At 25.1% G+C, this 21,419-nt stretch overlaps 1 protein-coding gene across 3 annotated transcripts in view; it reads left to right on the forward strand.

Moving 5' to 3' along the window:
- Nucleotides 1-781: 781 nt before the first annotated feature.
- LOC101238689 (multiple epidermal growth factor-like domains protein 8) overlaps nt 782-21,419 on the forward strand; it is a 106,068-nt gene continuing 85,430 nt past the window's right edge. The window contains exons 1-4 of one of the 3 annotated variants that reach the window (XM_065788189.1): nt 782-1,150; nt 5,434-5,594; nt 13,723-13,926; nt 17,820-17,994. In XM_065788189.1, the coding sequence (XP_065644261.1) occupies nt 985-1,150; nt 5,434-5,594; nt 13,723-13,926; nt 17,820-17,994 (706 nt within the window). In that variant the 5' untranslated portion in view covers nt 782-984. The remainder of the gene's footprint in view (nt 1,151-5,433; nt 5,595-13,722; nt 13,927-17,819; nt 17,995-21,419) is intronic. The other 2 variants (XM_065788191.1, XM_065788190.1) reach the window with 2 other exon arrangements.

Here is a 21,419-nt window from a genome sequence, read left to right on the forward strand (position 1 = left end):
AAACAGATTTTTACAAATAATTGATGTATTTAAATATTTATATACATAGAGTTAAGATATAAATGTCTGGTAGTTTCTCCGATATAACTTGGATTTCAATTTTTTTTTATTAGTAGTAAATACTAATTTTAATAGAATGTTTTTACAGTAATTATTAGAAAATCTTTTCATTTTCATTTTTGTGTAATAAGAATAAGTTGCAATGAAAGGAAGTTGGAAGTATCTTAATTTGAGTTATTAACCTATGTAGAAATAGATGGGTCTATTTTCTTATTATTATTTAATTTAATTTAAAAATCAAAAATTTCTGCAGAAATTGATTATATTGTAAAACAAAAGAAAATTTTTTTATATCTTTATCAAATCCCAGCCAAGTATTATTAATTTTAAATATTCGATCAACCCAACCAAATTTAATATAAGACCAAATTTGTTGCAAGAGGGAATGAAATTGGTGTTGCAGAAGTAGTTGATATATTATTGTTATAATGATTTGATTACTTTTAAATTACTAGTAAGAAAGTGTCTAAAGTTGAATTTACTTAGTAATTACGTTTTATATGCATATGCAATATTTATTTCAAAGTTTTATTGTAGAATTAAATCTTTTGAAAATGTAATATTTTAATTATGAAATAAGTCAAGAATAAAAAGTAAAAGTTTTATTTTCATAAATAATAACTTTATATATTATGCTATTTGAAAATAGCACAATCATTTATATAAACAACCTTGATGTGCATTAATATACAACAACCTTGAAGTGCTAGATCTTTATTTCAGAAATAACATTAGTAGATATAATAATTGAATAGAGCAGTTTATTTTCTTAACTAATTTAATTTAAATAGTCTTTTAACTTTTAAGTTGAAATTTCAAAATTTAAGATCAAAATCAAATTAGTATCTGTTGTCAAAAGTGATGGCGAACTAACATTTTACTAAAATAATGTCAAATAAACAATGAGTCCTTGAACAAAATGACATGATTCACTATTTATTTTTATACTTTATGACGTGTCCTTTTTATTCTTTGCAATGGAATTGCAATCGCATAATAATGACAAATAAAACTGGAGTAATCACAACAGTTGAAAAGAAACATGAAAAGTCAAACCCTGGTGTACATTGCGAAGAATGGATGATTCAAGGTATAATTTTTCTTATAGTTACTTTTGGTTTTATTTCTTACAAAGTATAATAATATTTAAAAGTTGTATGCATACCAAATATGTGCTTTATATTATGTCAAAGTTTTGTAGTTACACCTAAAACAAGTTCAGACAAGTCCAAAAGCAAAACAAGCACAGATAATTGCATTTTGGCATACATATTAGCGTAAAGGCTTTGAAAAAAAGATTGAATTAAAATTAAAAACCTATGAAAAACTTTTTTTTATTAAGAGTGTCTACTCAAAGCAATACCCTCAGTTGGTGTATGTACACTCCGCTGTGCCTATGGCTAAATAAATTAGTCCGTATATGTGCTGCATCTATGAATAAAATAAATGACTATGGTTACTGGTTTAGGAGTTATATTTTGTTTATTTTTAGAAAAGTTTTCTAAACAATAAATATGTCAATAATGTTAGTTTGATTTATTTTAGTACAGTAATTTATTTGTTTCTTTAAACAATTGAAAAAATCTTGTTAACTATGCTTGCTTTAAGATTTTGGGCTATGATTTAAGCACAACAGTTAGATGCTACTTTTAACATTTTTGCTTTAGTTTTTAAATTTATTAGTTCTCTGGTTCACCAGTGTTTATAATGTTGGATGTATAGGTTGTTGTACCATATTGCACTATAATTAGTATAATACTTCTAACATTATTTATGATGGAATTTCAGGCATTATAAAATGTCTAACACATGAGTGTAATAAGATGTAAAATTTCATTTTTATTATTTTTATGGAGATTGTTATTTTTTAACTACAGCAAAAGTTAAGCAAAACTGAGTTAAAAAATTATTTAAAAAAAAAGTTAAAATGTTGTTATGTACAAGAATGTTTATTTTGTTTCAAGTTTTTTAAAATACAAAGTAATTAATTTTTTTTCTTAATATTTGATTCAATCTATTTTTATTCATAAAAATTAAATAAATAAAAATATGAAAATGTTTTATTTCTTGAATTTGTGGTTACAGTTTTGCAAGTAACAGTTATAAATAATTTAAATAATTACAAACAATCATAATTTTGATGATGAGTTAGAACATGCTTATGAAGAATCTCATTTTGAGGAAAATGAAATAAAAAGGAGTAATAAAAGCCTAAATAATTTAAATGAGTCAAAATTCCTGAAAAATTTGCTATTCTTCAACCGATTTCATAATTTTTGTCTTATTTTAATTTTTAAATATTTTTGTTTTGTTTTCTTTTTTGCTTTATTTTTATCATTTTCTGATGGTTATCCTATAGTAACTATGCAGAATAGTCTGGTGAAGCTGTTTATCAAAAAATTAAAAAACTTGGGTGAACTATAAAAGAACTATAGGACACAAAAATTATGGAGAAAAAGCTAAAATAATATTAGGCTAAAATAAATAATAGGCTGACTTAAATAAATCTTGGAAGAAATAAAGCAAAAAAATTTTAATTTTAAAAATATACATATTTAGTACTTAGTTCGAATTTTTTAACAAGTTTTATTTACTACTGTATATGATTAAACACAAACACATCAGGAGAGTTTTGACCTAGGGGTCAATTTAAAGAACAATAAAGGCACGCTTATTTTTTTTTAGATTTGTGATTTTTTATATTATACTTTTTAGATTTATGATTTTCTATATTATTTAATTTATACCTGATTAATTGATTGATAAAAATTAATTGTCAATTGTGATGAGCAGCCGTGGCGCAGTGGTTCAAGTTCTGGCTCAGAACCCAGAGGTCCGAGGTTTGATGTCCCAACAAGGGACATTGGTACGGAAGGAGGCGTGAACTTCTTGTTAAATGCTCTCCCGCGGGGCTCTGTGATAAGACCGTAAGGACTTCTGGGAGCACCTAAAATAACTACAAAAAAAAAATCAATTTATTACAAATGATTAATCAATTAATGTTTTGTTTTAAAATTATGACTTTGTTATAATTTTTTTTATTTATATTTTGTTGTTATAATAAAAATTTAGCATTTTTCATGAAAATTATTTTCATTTTTCCTTTACCGATGAATGTAAACAAATAATACATTTACACTGTAGCAGTGCATAGCCTCACTGCCTTTTACAATGTTGTCTGTATAAAGTTGTTCTGCTGTTTGGAAGCATATTTTATTGAAAAGTAAAGCGAAATCATCATACAAGTGCAAACATTGTTCAGAAAAACTTAAATTCTATTCATCAACTTCAAGTTTCTTATATCATTTAGAGCAAAAAAATTTAATTTTTACATACTGAAATTGTTTGAGAAAAAGACAAAAAATATATAGCCAAGCTGAAGAGCTCAAGGACTTAATATCCCCAACTAAAGAAAGATTTTCAATTTCTCTTGATAAGTTGACTTCATGTGGATTTAGAAGGTATTTGTGTTTTAATGTTCATTGTTCAGACAAATTTTGTTATGGTCTTAAAATGATTAGAATAAATGGTTCAATGTCTTCAGAAAGAGCAGTTAGTATTGTTATTAACTATTAATAATAACACTGTTTATTTTATGTTTAATTTATTACTTATGGTTTTTAAGATCATTAAGATCATGAAAGGGTAAATAAAATCATAAGTTGTATTTACTTTTTAGATAAATATAGATATAGATTTTAGATAGATCAATTAGTTTTTTGAAAATTAGTTGGTAATTAATTGATTTTAAATACTGATTAATCTACCACCCCTAGTTACAGCACTAATTTTATTTGCTAAAGCTTTTAAATATTTTTTTAGCTGACCTCTATACGAAAGGTTCTTTTTGACATTTTTATACTTAGTATATAGTTTGCAATAGATTTTCACTTCAGTGTCAGCACAGTTGTCTTATATTTTAAGTGTCAACACACTTTTCTTATTGACCAAAAAAACTATATTTTCAAGATAAAACACTTTTTGACTTTTATATAAAATTATTTTGCAGATTTTACTCACTCTCGCATTTAATTTCAATGAGTGTGCCTTTTATAACATTAAAATAAATGTACATAGGATGTACTGGATGCAAGACAAGATTTTCTATATATAAAATTCCACCAAACATCAATTTACCTTAAAGATGTGAACCTTTAATAGCATTTTCATGAACCAAAGAATTTTTCTCAATTTCATTTCATGAATACACTGTTAAAACTGATTCAACTGTTAAGAAAATAGCAAGTTAATACCTATGCATAAATTATGCATGATGGTCATAACTTTCGGTATATTATGCAGCATAATATAAAATTTGAAAATAATTTGTACCTAATTTTTTTTTTTTAAATTTAGGTAATTAAAACTTAATCATGATCTTCAAGACCAAAATTTTTTTAATTTTAGTCTTGAAAATCATGATTAAGTCTTTATACTTCAAGACCAAGGCTTTTTAAAGACAAAGGCCAAACTTTTCATTTTAAAAATCAAGAACAAATCTTCTTAAATTGAGCTTAATTGCAATCAAGACAAAAGCAGAAGTTTTAAAAGGATCCCCAAGTACCAAGACATGTTATATTTATATCTTAAATAAACTTTAGAAAACAAGTTATTACTTTCATCAGTTATTACAGTTGTAACTGTTATTAAAAATTGTTTTGAGCAAAATATAAAGTTGAAAAAATAAATTATTAAAAAAAAATTAGAATTTAAATAGTTTAGAAAAAGATCTTTTCTAATTTCTATGAAGTGAAACACTTTTAAATTAAAAAAAAAATTTCTTTTTTTTTAATTCAATAGTGTTTCACTTTATTGAAATTAGAGAAGATCAGAGTTTTAAAGCTATTTAATCCAAGCTTAATTACTTTGAAATTTAATTATTTAAAAATTTGAAACTTTGATAATTTCCAATACCGCATCTAATATCGAACTAACAGTTCCACCTCATATATATAACATTAAATCATCCTAAGTGCTACACTAATGTTAAGATAGGTGAAAGTTTATTAGCTATAAAGTATAAATTAAGATGTTTTTAAATTAAAAAAATCAGGTTTTAAATTAAAAAAAAGGTTTGAACTATTGAGGCGTTTCTAAATTAATGAAATATATTAACTTTAAGCTTTTATTTTTACTGGTTTATCTTTTTTTTATTATTATTATTCATTAAGATTTTATTAGCCTAGCCATACAAAGTAATTTTAATTTGATTTTTAATAGTTTGTTCAATAAACTATATTTTGAAATAATCTTTTAGATTGTATAAACATATTTTATATTATTATATTGCTTATTGTGTTATACTCTAGATATTTTTAGAATCAAGTGAAATAAGTAGATTAATATTTATTTATTAAAAAAAAATTTATCTAGGTAAAATAGGGACAACAATTACTATTAAATTTCTATTCTTTGATACTGAATTTGGTTACGAGTCTTTTTTTGTTTTTGATGGAAACTCTTCAACATCAAAACTTGTTTTGTCAATGAGTGGGCGTCATCGTGATGTATCTATTACCAGCTCAAAAAATCAGGTTAGAAACATCTTTAAATTTTAAAACATGCAGTGTTGTAGCATTAGATATAAGTCCAGCTGTTCTTTAAGAGACTCAAATATTATTAATATCTTACCTAAGTTATCTTCTATGATTTTTGGTATATCACCATAAATGAACAACCTGAGGAACTTGTAAATTATATTACTTAAAAACTTTGGCATATAAATTCGCCGAATGGTCACACGTGAGCAGTGAACGCCAGAACGAAAAATGAAGTACATTAAAATAGAGAAGAATTATTTTTTGAAAAAAGCTTATTTTGACTGTTGTCAAGACAAAAATAAAGATTAATAAAAGAATATTTAAAAATGTACTTATAAGATTACAAAAATAAGACAGACAATACACCTAAACAATAGTTACAATAAACAAAACAAAAAAAACAAAAAATTTAATTTATATATAAATTTTTTAAAAACTTAAGATGAACAAAGACATGCAACAAATATATCACCAAACGACAACATACAAAACAATTAATAGACTATAAAATAGAAAGTATGCATAAAACAATGTAAAGTCTAAAAATGGGGGGAAAAAACATTAATGCTAATACCTAAATATAATTTGTGTAGTGATCAAGTAATAAACATCTCCTCAGAGTCGTGTCTATTATTACTGGCGTTTCAATAAAGATCAGCACTAATAACTAGTTTATCCCGTCAGACAAATGTCATCGCCACTTATGCTTTACCTCGTGACTACCATTTTAATTTTTTGTTTGCAATTTTTTTAAACACTTATTAATTTATTTGGTCAATTATCAATCTTTAATTGTGTTTATACAAAAGAAAACATTTAGTTTTATAAAATAAAAAGTTATTTATTATTCTAATCTTTAAATTGAATTGAGTTGTAATGCATCAACTTCTTTTGTAAGAATTAAAGAACACTGTGACATGCACCATTAAAAATGCACAGCAACATTTTGTTGTTGTGAAGATAAAAATGTTTAAGTTTTATTTTAAATCTGGTAATTTTAATTTAGTTTAGCTCCAGTCTTTATTCCATTTAAGCAAAACTTTTTTAAAGATTTTTTTAATATCAATCTGTTATGATTTTAATAGTTAAAAGTAGTTAATAATAGTTTTTGAATGAATAAATTTATAGTGAAAATCATTAATTTTTTGTTTGTAAATATATATTTATTGGCTTGTTTTATAAAAATTTGTAAAGTACATAACCAACTATTTAGTTTATAAAATTAATTTTCTTGCTTAATTTTAAAGTATTATAAAATTTTATTTTTATAAAGTATTTGGAAAAAGTGTAATAAAGAGTTAAAATCTTAATGATAGATTGGGGGGGGGGGGGGGTAACATTGATTTTTAAAAACAATATTTTTTAGCTGTGACATACTAAATTTGGTATGCATTATTTCTATATCTTTACCAATGGTATTGTAACTATAAGCTAATCAATAGATAACTTAATTAGATAACTAATTTAGTTATCTAATATTATTGAATGATAGATGGGGCTTTAAGAATGTCACAACTGTTTTTTGATGATGTTCTTCTTAATTGGAACCAGATATTGTTCTTCACTTAAGACCGGGTTCTTATGTCTAATTGAAGTCTTCTTGAGCTTTTTTTTTCTGGATTTCTTTTTGGAATTTGGGTCAACTTCTGAAAACTTTTCTTGGTTCTATTTCATTTCATTGTGTATTGGGTTAATTAGGTGTAATACAGTCCACCAATCAGGTGTCCACCAATTTTCTCTTAATTCTTTTTACTTTTTTCATCACTTTTTTCATCACTTTTTCAAGTTGTTTGTGAGTCATTGACACTCACATATCATTATAATCATTTAATATACACTATTGTACTAACAAAAACATGAAAAATATTTCAGTAAAATAAATTGCATATAGTATTATTCACTTTTTACACTTAAAAAATAACATTCAAAAGAGTTTAGCAACACAATGACTTCCTTATTATTTGGTAATAATATTGTGTCTAAAATCTAGCAATCTTTTTTTTTAAACTTTAAAACAGTTGCTTTTTTAATGTTATTTTATTAAGATTTATTTTGTAACAGTTTTATTATAGCACTTTTTTACGTTTGATAATGATCTATTCTATTCTGATCTAATTATTATTCTATTCATATCTGAATACAACGAAAAAATATAGAAAATATTAGACTACTGTTAATTATGTTTAATATGGAATGACTTTTTAAAAAAAATTTTAATCAAGTTATTATGATTTCCTAATTTCCCATACAAAATGTTCGAGTTAACCAAAGAAATTTGCTGAAAGGGGACAAAAAAACAGTTTGACATAATAAAGTTCGAGTTATCTGAGGTTTGACATAACCAGTAATCAATTCACCGGTGTACCCTCCAGTTTTTTCCCAGTTGCCTTGTGGGCAACTGAATCAGTTTTTATTTCTTATTTGAGTCATCCGCTATAATAATCAGTCTTGTGTAATAGTTTCTTTGGTATTTTTTTTTTTGGGTGAAAATACTGAAAAAAAAATTTTAACGTCATACTACTAAAATAAGTTTAATAATAAATGGTTTAATTAAAAGTAAATTAATCAATTTATTAATTAAATTAATTAAAGATTGTAATTTTTGTTGTAGTCGATATCTATTTCGTATCGTTTCTTTTTGTCCATCTTACCAAAGATTTTATTACATGAAGCAAAAAATTGAAAATCAAAACTAGAGCACTATTGCTGACCATGTAAATGATTTTATTTTTTGACAACTTGACAATGACGTTCAGATGTTTAGATGATTTTTAAACATTCTAGAAATGCACTAAAAGAAACGCTAGCTAAACTTAAACTAGGAATTTAAAAAAAAAAAACCAATTCCTTACGAAAAAAAAAATAGAAGCACTAAAATAAAACTCAAAAAAATAAACTTAACGCGAGTAACTTTTACTTTTTGTAAGTTACTTTTTGTTACGCTTTTAATCGCGTTTAAAACAAATAATTTCTAATGATTGGTTAATGAAGGAACAAATTTTGTTTAAATTATTAAAAAGTCTTATATATTATTATTTTTAGATTGTACAAACATTTATTTTTTCCAAAAAGTTGCAAAAAAAAATAAAATGTTTAAAAAAATACTAAAGTCTATTTAAAAAAGAGATTTTTAATCATTTTATTCTCTGATTAATTTGTCAAGTTAAAAAAAAAAGTTTTAAGCAGTTCTTTGTAAAAATAGAAACAAACAAACAAACAAAAAATAAAGCAGTTAAATCATTCCATTGCAACAGAAGATTTAATTTAACTTATTCATAATTTTAAGTAACTTAAAAAATTATCTTTCAAAAGATTTTTAGAAAGACATGGAAAAATAGTTTCAAACATTATATGTTATTATTATTTGTTATTGTTAATTTACACAAAATGCATTTATTGTAAACAATCACTATTATAAATTTTTTATTTTATTTAAAGCCTTCCTTTAAAGTTATTCATGATGTAACAATTTTTTTTCAAAACTGCCGTAGTCAAATTGTAAAGAAAAAAATTATAAGCATGGTCAGTTACAGTGTGCCATCGCACGCCCTTCTTGTCCAACCCTGCTTAAGTGATTTTACATAAGCAGTGAGCAATTTTGGTTTTTAAAAAAAATCGCACTTTTTTGCATTTCATGTAAAGCTGACACACTAGGACTGCATGAAGTAGCGTACATATTGTTACTATGTACTACATAGTAACATATTGTTACTATGATACTAATTTCCATTTTGCACTTAAATCAGCTTTGTTTCAAGCATAAAAAGTATATATATAATAAAAGTAGATCTGTCTCTAAATGTAATATTGTTATTGCAATATAAATTTTCTATGAATAAAAAAATTAAATGAAAGTTTCATAAAATGGTTTTACATTTTCCTGTATCACTTTGATAACTTTTATAAATTTTCTTAAAAATATATTTATGAAGAATTAAAACCTTTGCCAGCAAAAATTGAAATATTTAAAAACTCTTTTAAAAAAGTAATGTTAAAATTTTTCAATGACAATTATCTAAAAATATTTGTTACAAAAAGTTTGAATGACAATTATGTTTGATATAAGCACTATTTACTAATGAAAAAAACTCAAATAAAGTTTAAAATTTATTTTTGTTTTGTTTTAATTTTATTGTAATGATTGATTTTTTTGCTTGAAAAACGCTAAGACTTTAAGCATAAAACAAAGATTATAATAATGTAATTTAATTCTGAAAAAATATATATGATTTAATTTAAAACTAATTTAATAAAAATATATACTTTTATTCTGATAAAAAAAAAGCATAATTTAAATTAGATTTAAAAAATATATAATTTAATTTTGATTTAAAAAATATATTTATGTTTATTAAAACTAAAGTTAATGCTTGGGTTTAACTCAACTGTCAATTTCTTTAAAAATATTACTAAATATTGTTCAATATTTAAATTTTATTTATACTTAAAAAAAAATTAGCTCATTTTTATTGCAATTGTTTTTCGGTTTTCCTTCCGAAACATTTTTTTTTTTTACTCAAAATTAACTTTTAAATAAACGGTTGCATCAAAAATTTGCACAAAATATAAGTTAAACTTTTTTTTTTAAATGCAAGTTAAAACGCAATGATTATTTTTAAATAAATGATATATACAGTGATATAATTTTAATAAATGATGTTTAGAAATATAATCTTTGCTTTCACAACAAAATCGTAAATAAAATAATAAACTTTTAATAAATAAAGTAAATAAATAAACGTAATTTTTTTTATTTATTAATCTCTAATTTTTTTTAAATAAAAAATCATTTGTAGTTGCAAAGCCACAATTAGAAATTTAAGAAATAATCATTTAAAAATTCAAAAGTTTAGCATATTTTAGTTCATTTATGCAAATGCCGAGAAAAGGAAGAAATTCGTCAGTATCAAACATTTTTAAAAATGTAATATTTTAATTATTTAATATTAAAAAAAAATTAATATAAAAGAAAATAAACATTCCCTTATAGTAATAATAAAAAAGCCGTTAAATAATATTCAACTCTTTTTGTGGTAAATAATATTGTTGTAGTAATTTAAAAAAATTAATGTCTTTAAAAAATAAAAAATAAAGAGAATTATATGACATCAAATCCACATTAGGCTAATGCGTTAAGCATTTTTTATTTTAAACAAAGCCTGGTATATGTCTAATAAGGTTTTATTTTAAAATGATTTTTTTTATTCAAATAATCTTTTATTAAATTTTAGTTTTATTTTCAAATAATTGTTATTATAGTTAATAAGTTATTAGATATATCAAAGGTGCTTATTGAATTTTATCAACTTTTTATTTTTTTAATACAATTTTCATGTATTTGCAAAGTGCACGCAAATTTAATTAAAGGCCGTTTTCCACAAGACAAAAAAAGTTGCGTGAAGCAAATTTTTTCGTCATGACAAAATGCCGTCTTAATTTCCACATCATTATTATTAGCGCTACTATTTTTGTTATTAATAATAAAATGGCAGCTATAAGTTTAGGCTTTTAAAAAAATATATATATAAATATAAAAATAGTATGAGATATAATATTTTTTTAATATGTTTAAAAAAATAAATGTTAACTTCTAATAGGAACACTTCTGTGGAAAACCTGTTACTGCAAGAAGTAGTAGATGGTTTAACTCTGAAAGAAGATAAACCTTTTTGTGAAAAAAACTTTTGGAATTGACAGCATTAGTAAATTCATCTTTATTTGATGAGTAAATTCATCTTTATTTGATGAATTTACTAATGCTTGCCAACTTTAAGGGTGAATTTTAATTATATAAGAACAGCAAGTTGAGCATTTTGTTTATTGTTGTTGCTAATTGTTGTTTGCCATTTAACAATGTGCTTCGTTTTTTTTTACTATTGATTTTACGTGATATAGTTTTTTAAATATGATTGGTTTTCGCTCATAACAATCTGCAAAAAGTGGAAATAAATCTAACTTTTTTTTTTCGCTGCAGCAATTGATCAGAAAAATTAGCAGAAATGTTTAATCTGCCCATGCTTATCAACGAAAAAGTTCGCTTCGCTCAAATATTTTGTCTTGTGGAAAACGGCCTTAATATGCAATAACTTAATGGTTGTAAACGGTTATTCATTGATACATAATAGTGAATTTTTCTTAATTTAGTTCATTAAATTTATTTACTTAAAAAAATGTATAAACTTGAGAAAATTAAAATAAACGGAAACTAAAAATAAAATAAGAGTTGTATTGGCATTTCTTTTTTTAAATCTTTAAAAATAATATCTTATTAAGTATTTAATAAGTTATTATATTAAGTTATTATCAAATACTTAAAAATAAAATAATATCATATTATATTTTTAATTTTATGTATTTAATAATAAAAATATCATATTAATACTGTAATAATAAATTAAACTATAATAAACAAAATAATTCTATATATTCTATTAGATTATATATATTTCAGCAAAACTTAAAAATTCTTTTCAAATCATTCAAGAGTGTTTTTAGTGAGCAAACAAACATTACTTCACTTTAATGATAAAGAAAATTTAAAAAGGAAGGCACGTTTTTGTAGAGAGAAATGTTATAGCATGGTTTCTTTTAATGTCTTAAAAATGCATACATTTTAGGTAAAATTTGGCATGCTTTTGTAAACACATGTAAAAACCACAGTAAAACATAATTACTTTCTTTAATAGCGTACTTAGTTATTTAACTGTAAAGTAATGAAATTGATGAAAGTAATCACAATTTAGCTTGGTTTCTTTTAAAGTTGTTGAAAATGCATTTTAAATTTTAGTAACTATTTTTTTATAACAAATAAATTGCTGGATTAATGCGTTTGTTTTAAAAATTTTGAGTGAATGCCAAAGTTTGCCAACACTGTTTGGATGAAGACTCTGAAGATAAAGGCAAATTGATAGGACCAGTATGGTCCTGTATTGGTAGAAGTTTAATTCTTTTGACAAAATAGTCATCTAAAAGTGCTACTCTGATGGTCATTGCAACTAACAGAATAGAATATTTAAAATAAACACGTCATTTAAAATAATAATAAACACATTTTTGTTTTCTAAATAAAAAAATAATTCATTAGAAACTAATTCAGTTACTTTTCTTTAAAAAAGTTGTTTTCGTATTTTATATTAAAAAAAAAATTGTGTGACAACTTTAATTGCTAAAAAGTAAATTTTTTTATTAACATTTAAACCACCAAAAAAAATGAATTATGCTGCAAATTAAAATAAACATTAAAATGAAATCTATACATTTTTTTTTTAATGTTTTTAAAAACAGTTTTTAACTGTTTGAAAGTTTTTAAAAATAATAGAAATTTTATTGTTCTTTTTTTTTTTAAATTATATATTATTTTTAGAATCATCTTTTTTATTTTGCTATTTCTTTAAAAAATTTGTCAAGAATTTTATGGCATTTGACATTTCTTAGGGGGAGTAGTAACCCCTATTACCTTTAAAAAATTTATTATAGACAGTTTTATAAAATCACTGTCTTGAACATATGGTTAATTTAAAAAAATTAATGTGTTAAAAGTTCTTTTCAAAACTAGAAAAAAAGTTTTAATTCTAAACCTAAAAAGGTTTAGTTTAATAAACATTAACACTTAAAATAAGAAACTTTAATACTTAACATAAGAAACATTGATACTTTACATAGGAAACATTGATACTTGATAAAAGAAACAAGATATAAGAAACATTAGAAACATAATATACTTACTATAACACTTATATACTTATATACTTACATACTTATATACTTACATACTTATATACTTACATACTTATATACTTACATACTTATATACTTACATACTTATATACTTACATACTTATATACTTATATACTTACATACTTATATACTTACATATACACTTATATAAGAAACATTACCACTTAACATAAGAAACATTTATACTTAGCATAAGAAATGGTTATAATTTGCTATTTTAAATGTGAACAAATGCTTGCAAGTTCCTAGGTAATTATTTAATTACAAAAAATATACTTTGTATGTTATAAGTTTTTTAAAATTACTTTGTATTATTTATTTTATAAATGTAATAAATTGTTTTTTTGTTCAATTAAGATATTGTTTAAATTATTATTAATTTAGATTTATTTATACTTTTATACTGAAAGCTCCAAGTCCAGTTTTTTACTTGTTTATTCAATTAATTCATGTCCAAATAACTGTTCTGATAGTGGTATTTGCTCTAACGGAAAATGCAATTGTAAAGAAAACCAAATAGGAACTAGTTGTGAATTTAACTATTGTCCGAACAATTGTAGTATTCTTGGTGGTAGTAAATGTGATCAGGTATGTTTTATATAAATTTCCAATTTTACTTTAAATGTTGTATAACACTTTTATGTTTTTAGTAATTTTCATATTTCATATAAATCATATAAAGCCACACTAAATAAGACAAAGATAAATTTTTGAGCAAACTTGGAAGAAATTAAGTCTTTGCTTGAATTTTATAAGAAATTAATTCTTTGCTTGAATTTTAAGTTTATGGTTCACTACAAAGTGCACATAAATTATAAACTTTTACTTATTAATCGAGGATTAACTTTTTAAATTACTTAATTGAATTTTTAATTAATTAATTGCTACAAACTTAGTACTTATTAATTTTTCCTGCATACTTACACAAATTTTTTGTGCGTGGTTGCAAGAATTTCAAAAAAAAGGTACTATAAAGTTTAGGATTATGCGGGAAGAGGAGTTTTACTCAATCAAGCGTGATAAACATAGTGTTTCTATTGTAATGTTACCTATTAACATTACTCTGTGATAAATATCAGACACCAAGACTTATAATCTGTATTTTATCTTTAAACTCTAACATCAACATTACATATGAAACTCTGTGATAAATATCAGTATGACACCAAGACTTTAACATTACATATGAAACTCTGTAATAAATATCAGTATGACACCAAGACTTATAATCTGTATTTTATCTTTAAACTCTAACATCAACTCGAGATCAAAAAACAAAAATTAAAAATAAACACTTTGAATTAAATTAAACTAAATCAAATAAAATTGAGTTTCATGAAAACAAGAAACTTTATTTTTTCCTCAACTGTAAAAATTTCTTTAACGTTGAAATATAAATGTTTTTACATTTACAATCATTAAATAATAATTAGTTTTATTAAAATTAAAATTGCAATAACTGATTAGAATTAATATTTTCCTCATTAAGGTCAAGAAAACAATATAATAGACAATTTAAATATACCAAGAGAAAACAATTTTGCTGAGTTTGTTATGGTTATGGCTTATTTATGATTCAAATGGGAATTAAGAAAATATAATTAAAAAACTAAAAAAAAAAGAGAACAAATTAAGCAAATATAAGTGAAAAGTTGTAAAAAATGAGAAAATTTTAGGAAGGTGTCTTTCACATACCAAGATTGCTTTTTGAAATTCAAAATTGCTCTTTTTTTTTTTATTTTCAAGAGTTTGTTACCAATGACATAAAAGTATGAAAAATATACCATAGTATGAAAAAAATATTTTTTATAAAGTACCAGGGCTCGGCAAAAACTGGAAAATCTCAAAAAACCTGTTTTCGGTTTTTAAAATTATAAAACCAGGTAAATGGTTTAAATTATTTAAAATTATTTTTAAAAACTATATTAAATATACTTTACTAACAACTTTTTTAAACAGATTTAAATAAGTTGAATAGAAACAGTATAAATATATATATATAAAAAAAAAAATTACAATTTAAATATAACGGGTGATGCGGAAGTTATTGGACAAATCCTAATTTCATTATTTGAGCATAATAATTAGTTCTTGTGGTTTTATACCTAGGCATAAACGTTTTATAAAATATAAACTTTATTATTTGAAACACAATTATTTAAAATGAGGTTAAATGCAGCTGAACGAGAATCTTTTTGAAGCGACTAAAAATGCTTTTTGTAAATAAACCTAATATAAAAAATAAATAAATCGTAAATCATTTTGAAAAGGAAGGATTTGCTCGAAGTACAATATATGATAACCTAAAAAGACTTGAAACTGTTCAATCGTTTTCTGATAGAAAGCACCCTGGTCGTCCGACATCCTGGACTAGAGGAAAAAAAGCTGAATTAACGAGACTTGTCAACAATCGAAAAGGGGTCAGTCAGAGAAAAATAGGTATTAAATTCGGTGTAAATCAATTGACAATTGGTTTTCAGTTAAAAAAAACGAATATTAAATATAGAAAACGTGAAAAGTCTCCAAAATACACTATAGAAAAACAAATAAAGGCAAAGAAAAGAAGCAGGAAACTAGTTAACCAACTCTATAACACAAAATTGCTTCTAGTCATCGATGACGAAAAATACTTTTGTTTTGCAGGGGACAACATGCCTGGAAATTCTGGATACTACACAAACAACAAAAAGACATGCCCAGAAAGTGTTCATTTTATAGGAAAAGAAAAATTTCCAAAAAAATTATTAATGTGGATAGCCATATCTGACCGTGGTATGTCCAAGCCATTGTTTCGCACTTCCAAGGGTGTAGCGATCAATTCATCAATGTATATTAATGAATGTTTAGAAAAAACGACTTCTTCCATTTATTCACAAGTATCATGGAGACTTTAACTATTTATTTTGGCCAGATTTAGCAAGTTCTCATTATTCTAAAGATTCTCTAAATTGGATGAACCAATATGTCTATTACGTTGATAAAGAATCCAATCCCCCAAATGTGCCTCAAACACGACCAATTGAAAATTTTTGGGGACATTTAGCACAGAAGGTTTACGAGGGAGATTGGCAAGCTTCAACAGAGCAAGTTTTGATTGATCGCATTAAACTAAAACTACAAGAAATTGATTTAAACTTTTTACAGTCGCATATGAAAGGCGTCAGAGCAAAATTGAGATCAATTGCAGATGGTGGTGTTTTTTCATATAAAAAATAATATATTTTTATTAAAAGATAAATGCTTTATTTAAAAAAAGTATAATAATAGTTTTTTTTTTATTTATTAATAAGTTATTGACGTTTTTATTTTGTCCAATAACTTCCGCATCACCCGTTAATAAAAACTATTTTAATTCAAAAAACCTTCAAAATCTTTTTTTAAATTTCTAAATGTTTTAACTAATAAAAAACATTAAGGTATATCATGACTTAATATATACATGTAATAAATTCTCACTAACCAATCATGTTATTGATTATTGCTTTAAAATGGCTAGCCAAAAACAGCAATTTAAACCATATCATAAAACACACACTTAAATTCTAAAGCTTTCAAGTAAACGAAAATAGCTCTTGTAAAAAAAATCAACTGTAGTAAAATTTTTAAAATGCAAACACAAAAGAAAGTTCTGAAATCTTAAAGAAAAGGTGGAAGCCCAATGCCAAAAAAGTCAAGGCCAATACCTTTTTTTTTTTTTTAGCCTTAAGGCAAGGCCAAGGTCTTAATTTTTGGCCTTAAAGCAAGGCCAAGGACTAACAACTATGATTTGGATAATCTCTGAACTCTACTATTACACCACTACTGCATGTTAATAAACCATAAAAGGTCATTATCTAAGTATAGGAGTACTTTCACTGTTTCTTTCTATGTGTACTTAGGTATGTAGTGTTTTAATATAGGATTTTTATAAAGTTTTTAAATATCAATATTAAAGTGGCAGAAACATACAAAATGCTAACATTATAACTTAAAAAAGTTCCTTTTTTATTATGGCAAAAATGTTTTTTTTTTGAGTTCTTTTATATTTATATATATGAAAAATATCCTTTGTGATCAAGCCCAATCAGATGGATATTATGATATCATCAATGTTTCATACAATGCCAAGTGTGCAGAGATAAATAAATATAAAGTTATAAATTTATAAATAATTAAAAAAAATACTATTACTATATATCAACTTTCCAGCAGCATTGGTAACAGACTCATTTTAGTATTTTATCAAACCGGGTCCTGGTCCCAGTTATATATCAACCCCGGTCTGTTACTATTAATGATACTAATATACTAACATCATCACTTTTCTTAAATGTTAAAACAGAAAGATATGAAATAAGTGGTCATAAACCATCATATCTTAATTTAGTGTTATTTATCGATTTTTTTGAAACATATTTTTCAAGATTATCTTTTTATTTTGTATTTTACCTTAAAAAAAAATCTTGTTTTTTATTAAGTTTTTGTTTTTACTTTTACTGCAGGATTTAAAAAGTTGCGTATGTGGAAATGATTTTTTTGGTGAATCATGTTCAATACCATATAGGTTTAACACTGGTTTAAATTTATGGTATACAGTATCTTCTAAACTAACAGTTTTTACAGCAAGATCAAGTCATGTTGCTGTTTTCATTAGTAACTGCTTGATTATTCATGGAGGTAAATTATAATTGTTTGTAGAGTTGCCTATAATTTTATTGATTATGTTGGTAAATGTTGCTAGCTATATTTTATAATAATAATTAATTAACTTTACTAGCTTTTTTTTGTCATGTTTTGTGTGTCTGTGTTTTGTCATAGTGTGTGTGTCCTAGACATTAGGGTACAGCGAGAATTTTTTTTTCTTCTAAAAGCTTAAGAAAAGGTGTATTCTTATGTAAAATCAAATTTTAAATAGGGTTTACTTAAAAATATTTTTGATTGGAAAAAGTTTTGATACCCAAATTTTTACTTTTAGAAATTGCAAAATTTAGTAAAATCTTATTTGTCACACTTGTCCTTTATTATGTTTTACATGTCCTTCTTTTTCATTGCGATGAAATATTAAATGCAAATAATGTTTTTAGACCAGTTGCAATTTTTTTTGATACATGTTTCAAAGTCATTATCTTGCATGAACCCTACCAGCGATGCAGATTCTGGACATTTGGCCCAACTACTCTCTTGCATCTGGTCCAACTACTGACATGGATGCTAATGTCACTTGTTTTACAGTACGCTCGGTACTTTGAGTATGAATTTTAACAGAAGGAGTTATTAGAGGTGTCAATCTTAGCATTACCAACTTATCTTTAGTGAGCGAGCAAGTAAAAACAGGTTCTTGTACCACACCATTTTCCCATTTGACTAGCTCTTTAAGAGTAGTTGCTGCAAAGTTCAGTTTAGGTGTTTTTCTTGGTCTGATTCGCATGTCTCCAAGGATATCATTACCCCTTTGTTTCAAAATTCGGTCAACTGCAAAGTTGCGGTCTTCTGCATTATTAATAGATAATAAAGAGATTAATAAACTTTCATGGTTCGCATACCAAGCGCCTAACTGGATGTAGGGAGTCACAATTTCTCTTACTATAACAGGTTGATTTCTAAGAATTCTCAATTGAGACAGAATGTGATTGGAAGCATCTTCAAGTCTGTTTTTAACTTTAATGTCAAAAAAAAGTTTAAAGTAAAATTGTAAACAAAATAAGAATGAATGAAGCATGCATATGGCTCAGTGGCATTTGTGACCTAACAGCTTTTCAAGATGTGTTATAGCACCACCTTTCGAGCCGGTGTTAATTGAAGTACTATCAGCTCCAAGTACTAAACATGATTCAGTAAGATTATATTGTTGCAGCAAATTATAAACACCTTCAGCAATCTTTTTAGCTGGCTTATCTGAATGAGTATGTGCAATTGGAGTAAAATGACCAAGATATCGACCACCAGGTTCTATAGTCACAGTAATGTGTTGCTCTTTCATAATAATAGGATGTAGCTGTCCATTTGAATCATTTATCATCGCTCTTGTTAAATCTTTTCTTCCATCAAAGTAAATGCCAATATTATCTGCTTTTGGAAAATTGAAATTGTCATTATTCTTTGCTACTACCATGACTTTTTTTCTCGCTCTCATTAACTTAGAAGGATCACAAGCAAGGTAAGAGTATTCAGGGGTGAGAAATTCTGCTTCAATTAAATCTTGCAGATAACTTGTAGCAATTGCTGCAGTTGCAGCAGGTGAAATCCCAAACCTATAAAATAAAACTAGTTTATATTTATTTTTATTAATTTATCATCCAAACTTTTGCTGCTCAACAAAATAATAATCTATATGATTACCTCATACTAGCCATTGCTGTGTTTTTTATTGACATAGTGTTTTTTCGTGACTTCTTTTCTAAAAATCGTGTTACAAGGAAAGCATAGACACCTAATTTATCCTTTAGAAGCCTTTCAACCAACAATTTAATTTCATTGTCTTGTTTTAAAGTAAAGTTAACATTAACTGGATTATAGTTGTCATTGAGAGAAATATCAGGAGAAATATTTTTTTGATATTCTTCATATAATTCTATATCTTGTTTTTCTGTGACCTAAAACCAAACTTTTACAAATATTATTTTTGTTCTATATGTATGTGTATATATATATATATATATATATATATATAAATATATATATATATATATATATATATATATATATATATATATATGTATATATATATATATATATATATATATACAAAAATATATATATATATATATACATATATATATATATATACATATATATATATATATATTTGTATATATATATACATATATATATATACATTTATATATATACATATATATTAGGGCGGGTTATACTTTTTTTTTTTAGAGTTGCTAACCTGGCTATGGTCTAAAAAGTTGCTCTAGGTGCTACTTATTGTAAAAAGGCCAAAAACATTTAAAACAACAGGTGTCTTGTACTTGCAACTTTACCGCAAAGTTTTACCCTTTAATGGCTTATAGCTAAAAATATAAGAAATTCATCAAGCACTTAATATGATACAAAGTCCATATCCATGGCTAGCGCAAAAAAGTATTTTTTGGGGGGTTTTATAAGTATTTTTTGCTTACTATAAAAAAAAGTTACAAAAAAAGATGCACCCCCTTAATTGCGGCCCTGTCAACAATAAGGGGGTGTTATCGACGTCGAAACATAAAATTCACTTAAATGGTGAAGTTCTAGATATTATTAGTTCAATGAAACAATATAATCAAACGTAATTTACAAAAAGTCTGATTTACAGCTAACACTAGGTAGTTCTGTTCTTGATGCAGTACACTGTAAAATCATTCCATGTCGCGATTCATGCCCAAAAACGGTTGAGCTTGCTGCAGAGATATCTTGGATAGCACGCTCAACTGCCTGAGAGTGATAGGGTATACCAAAAATGAAATCAAACTGACAGTGTTGAAGTTTTTCACTTTCAATAGCTGCTAGCAACGGTGGTGGTGTGAGGTTAGCTGTAGTCCAGTCAATCATATCAACATAAGTCAAAGCATTGGCGTTTAGCTTGATACTTGACTTCTGTGCGTGTTTTTGATCAAAAACACGCACAGAAGAACTACACGAAGTACTTCTCAAATTAATTATTTTTTCACAACAGAAATGTCGCACAGAATCATCATTGTCACAAACACCAGAAAGAAGAATGTTTTCGGAGTGGGCAAAGTAGTTGTTGTTCTGCAACACAGGCTCTAATATTTTCCAATCTTCTGCTCCAAGCTCATGACACTGCTTCAGCAAGTAAAAAAAGTTCTTTGCACCATCAGCGCAAGAAGGATGACTCTTGATATTGAACCATGAAGGAGAGTAAACATTTACTATAAAGCGTACAATTTTGTATAGTGATGGGGAACAGACTTCTTTTGACATATACAATCTCAAAATTGTGTTGGCTTTTGTCAGCCACCTAGCATGGTTTAAATTTCCTGGCATTGCGTTCTGTAAAGACTTCATTTCATCACTATTTGTATAACCTTGCTGCACTGCTAAGCATGCTCTAAGAAGATATATTTGATCTGTACTTAGACTGTTCTTAACCTCAT

This window comes from Hydra vulgaris, chromosome 01, assembly GCF_038396675.1.
Source record: "Hydra vulgaris chromosome 01, alternate assembly HydraT2T_AEP".
In the NCBI taxonomy this organism is placed as follows: domain Eukaryota; kingdom Metazoa; phylum Cnidaria; class Hydrozoa; order Anthoathecata; family Hydridae; genus Hydra; species Hydra vulgaris.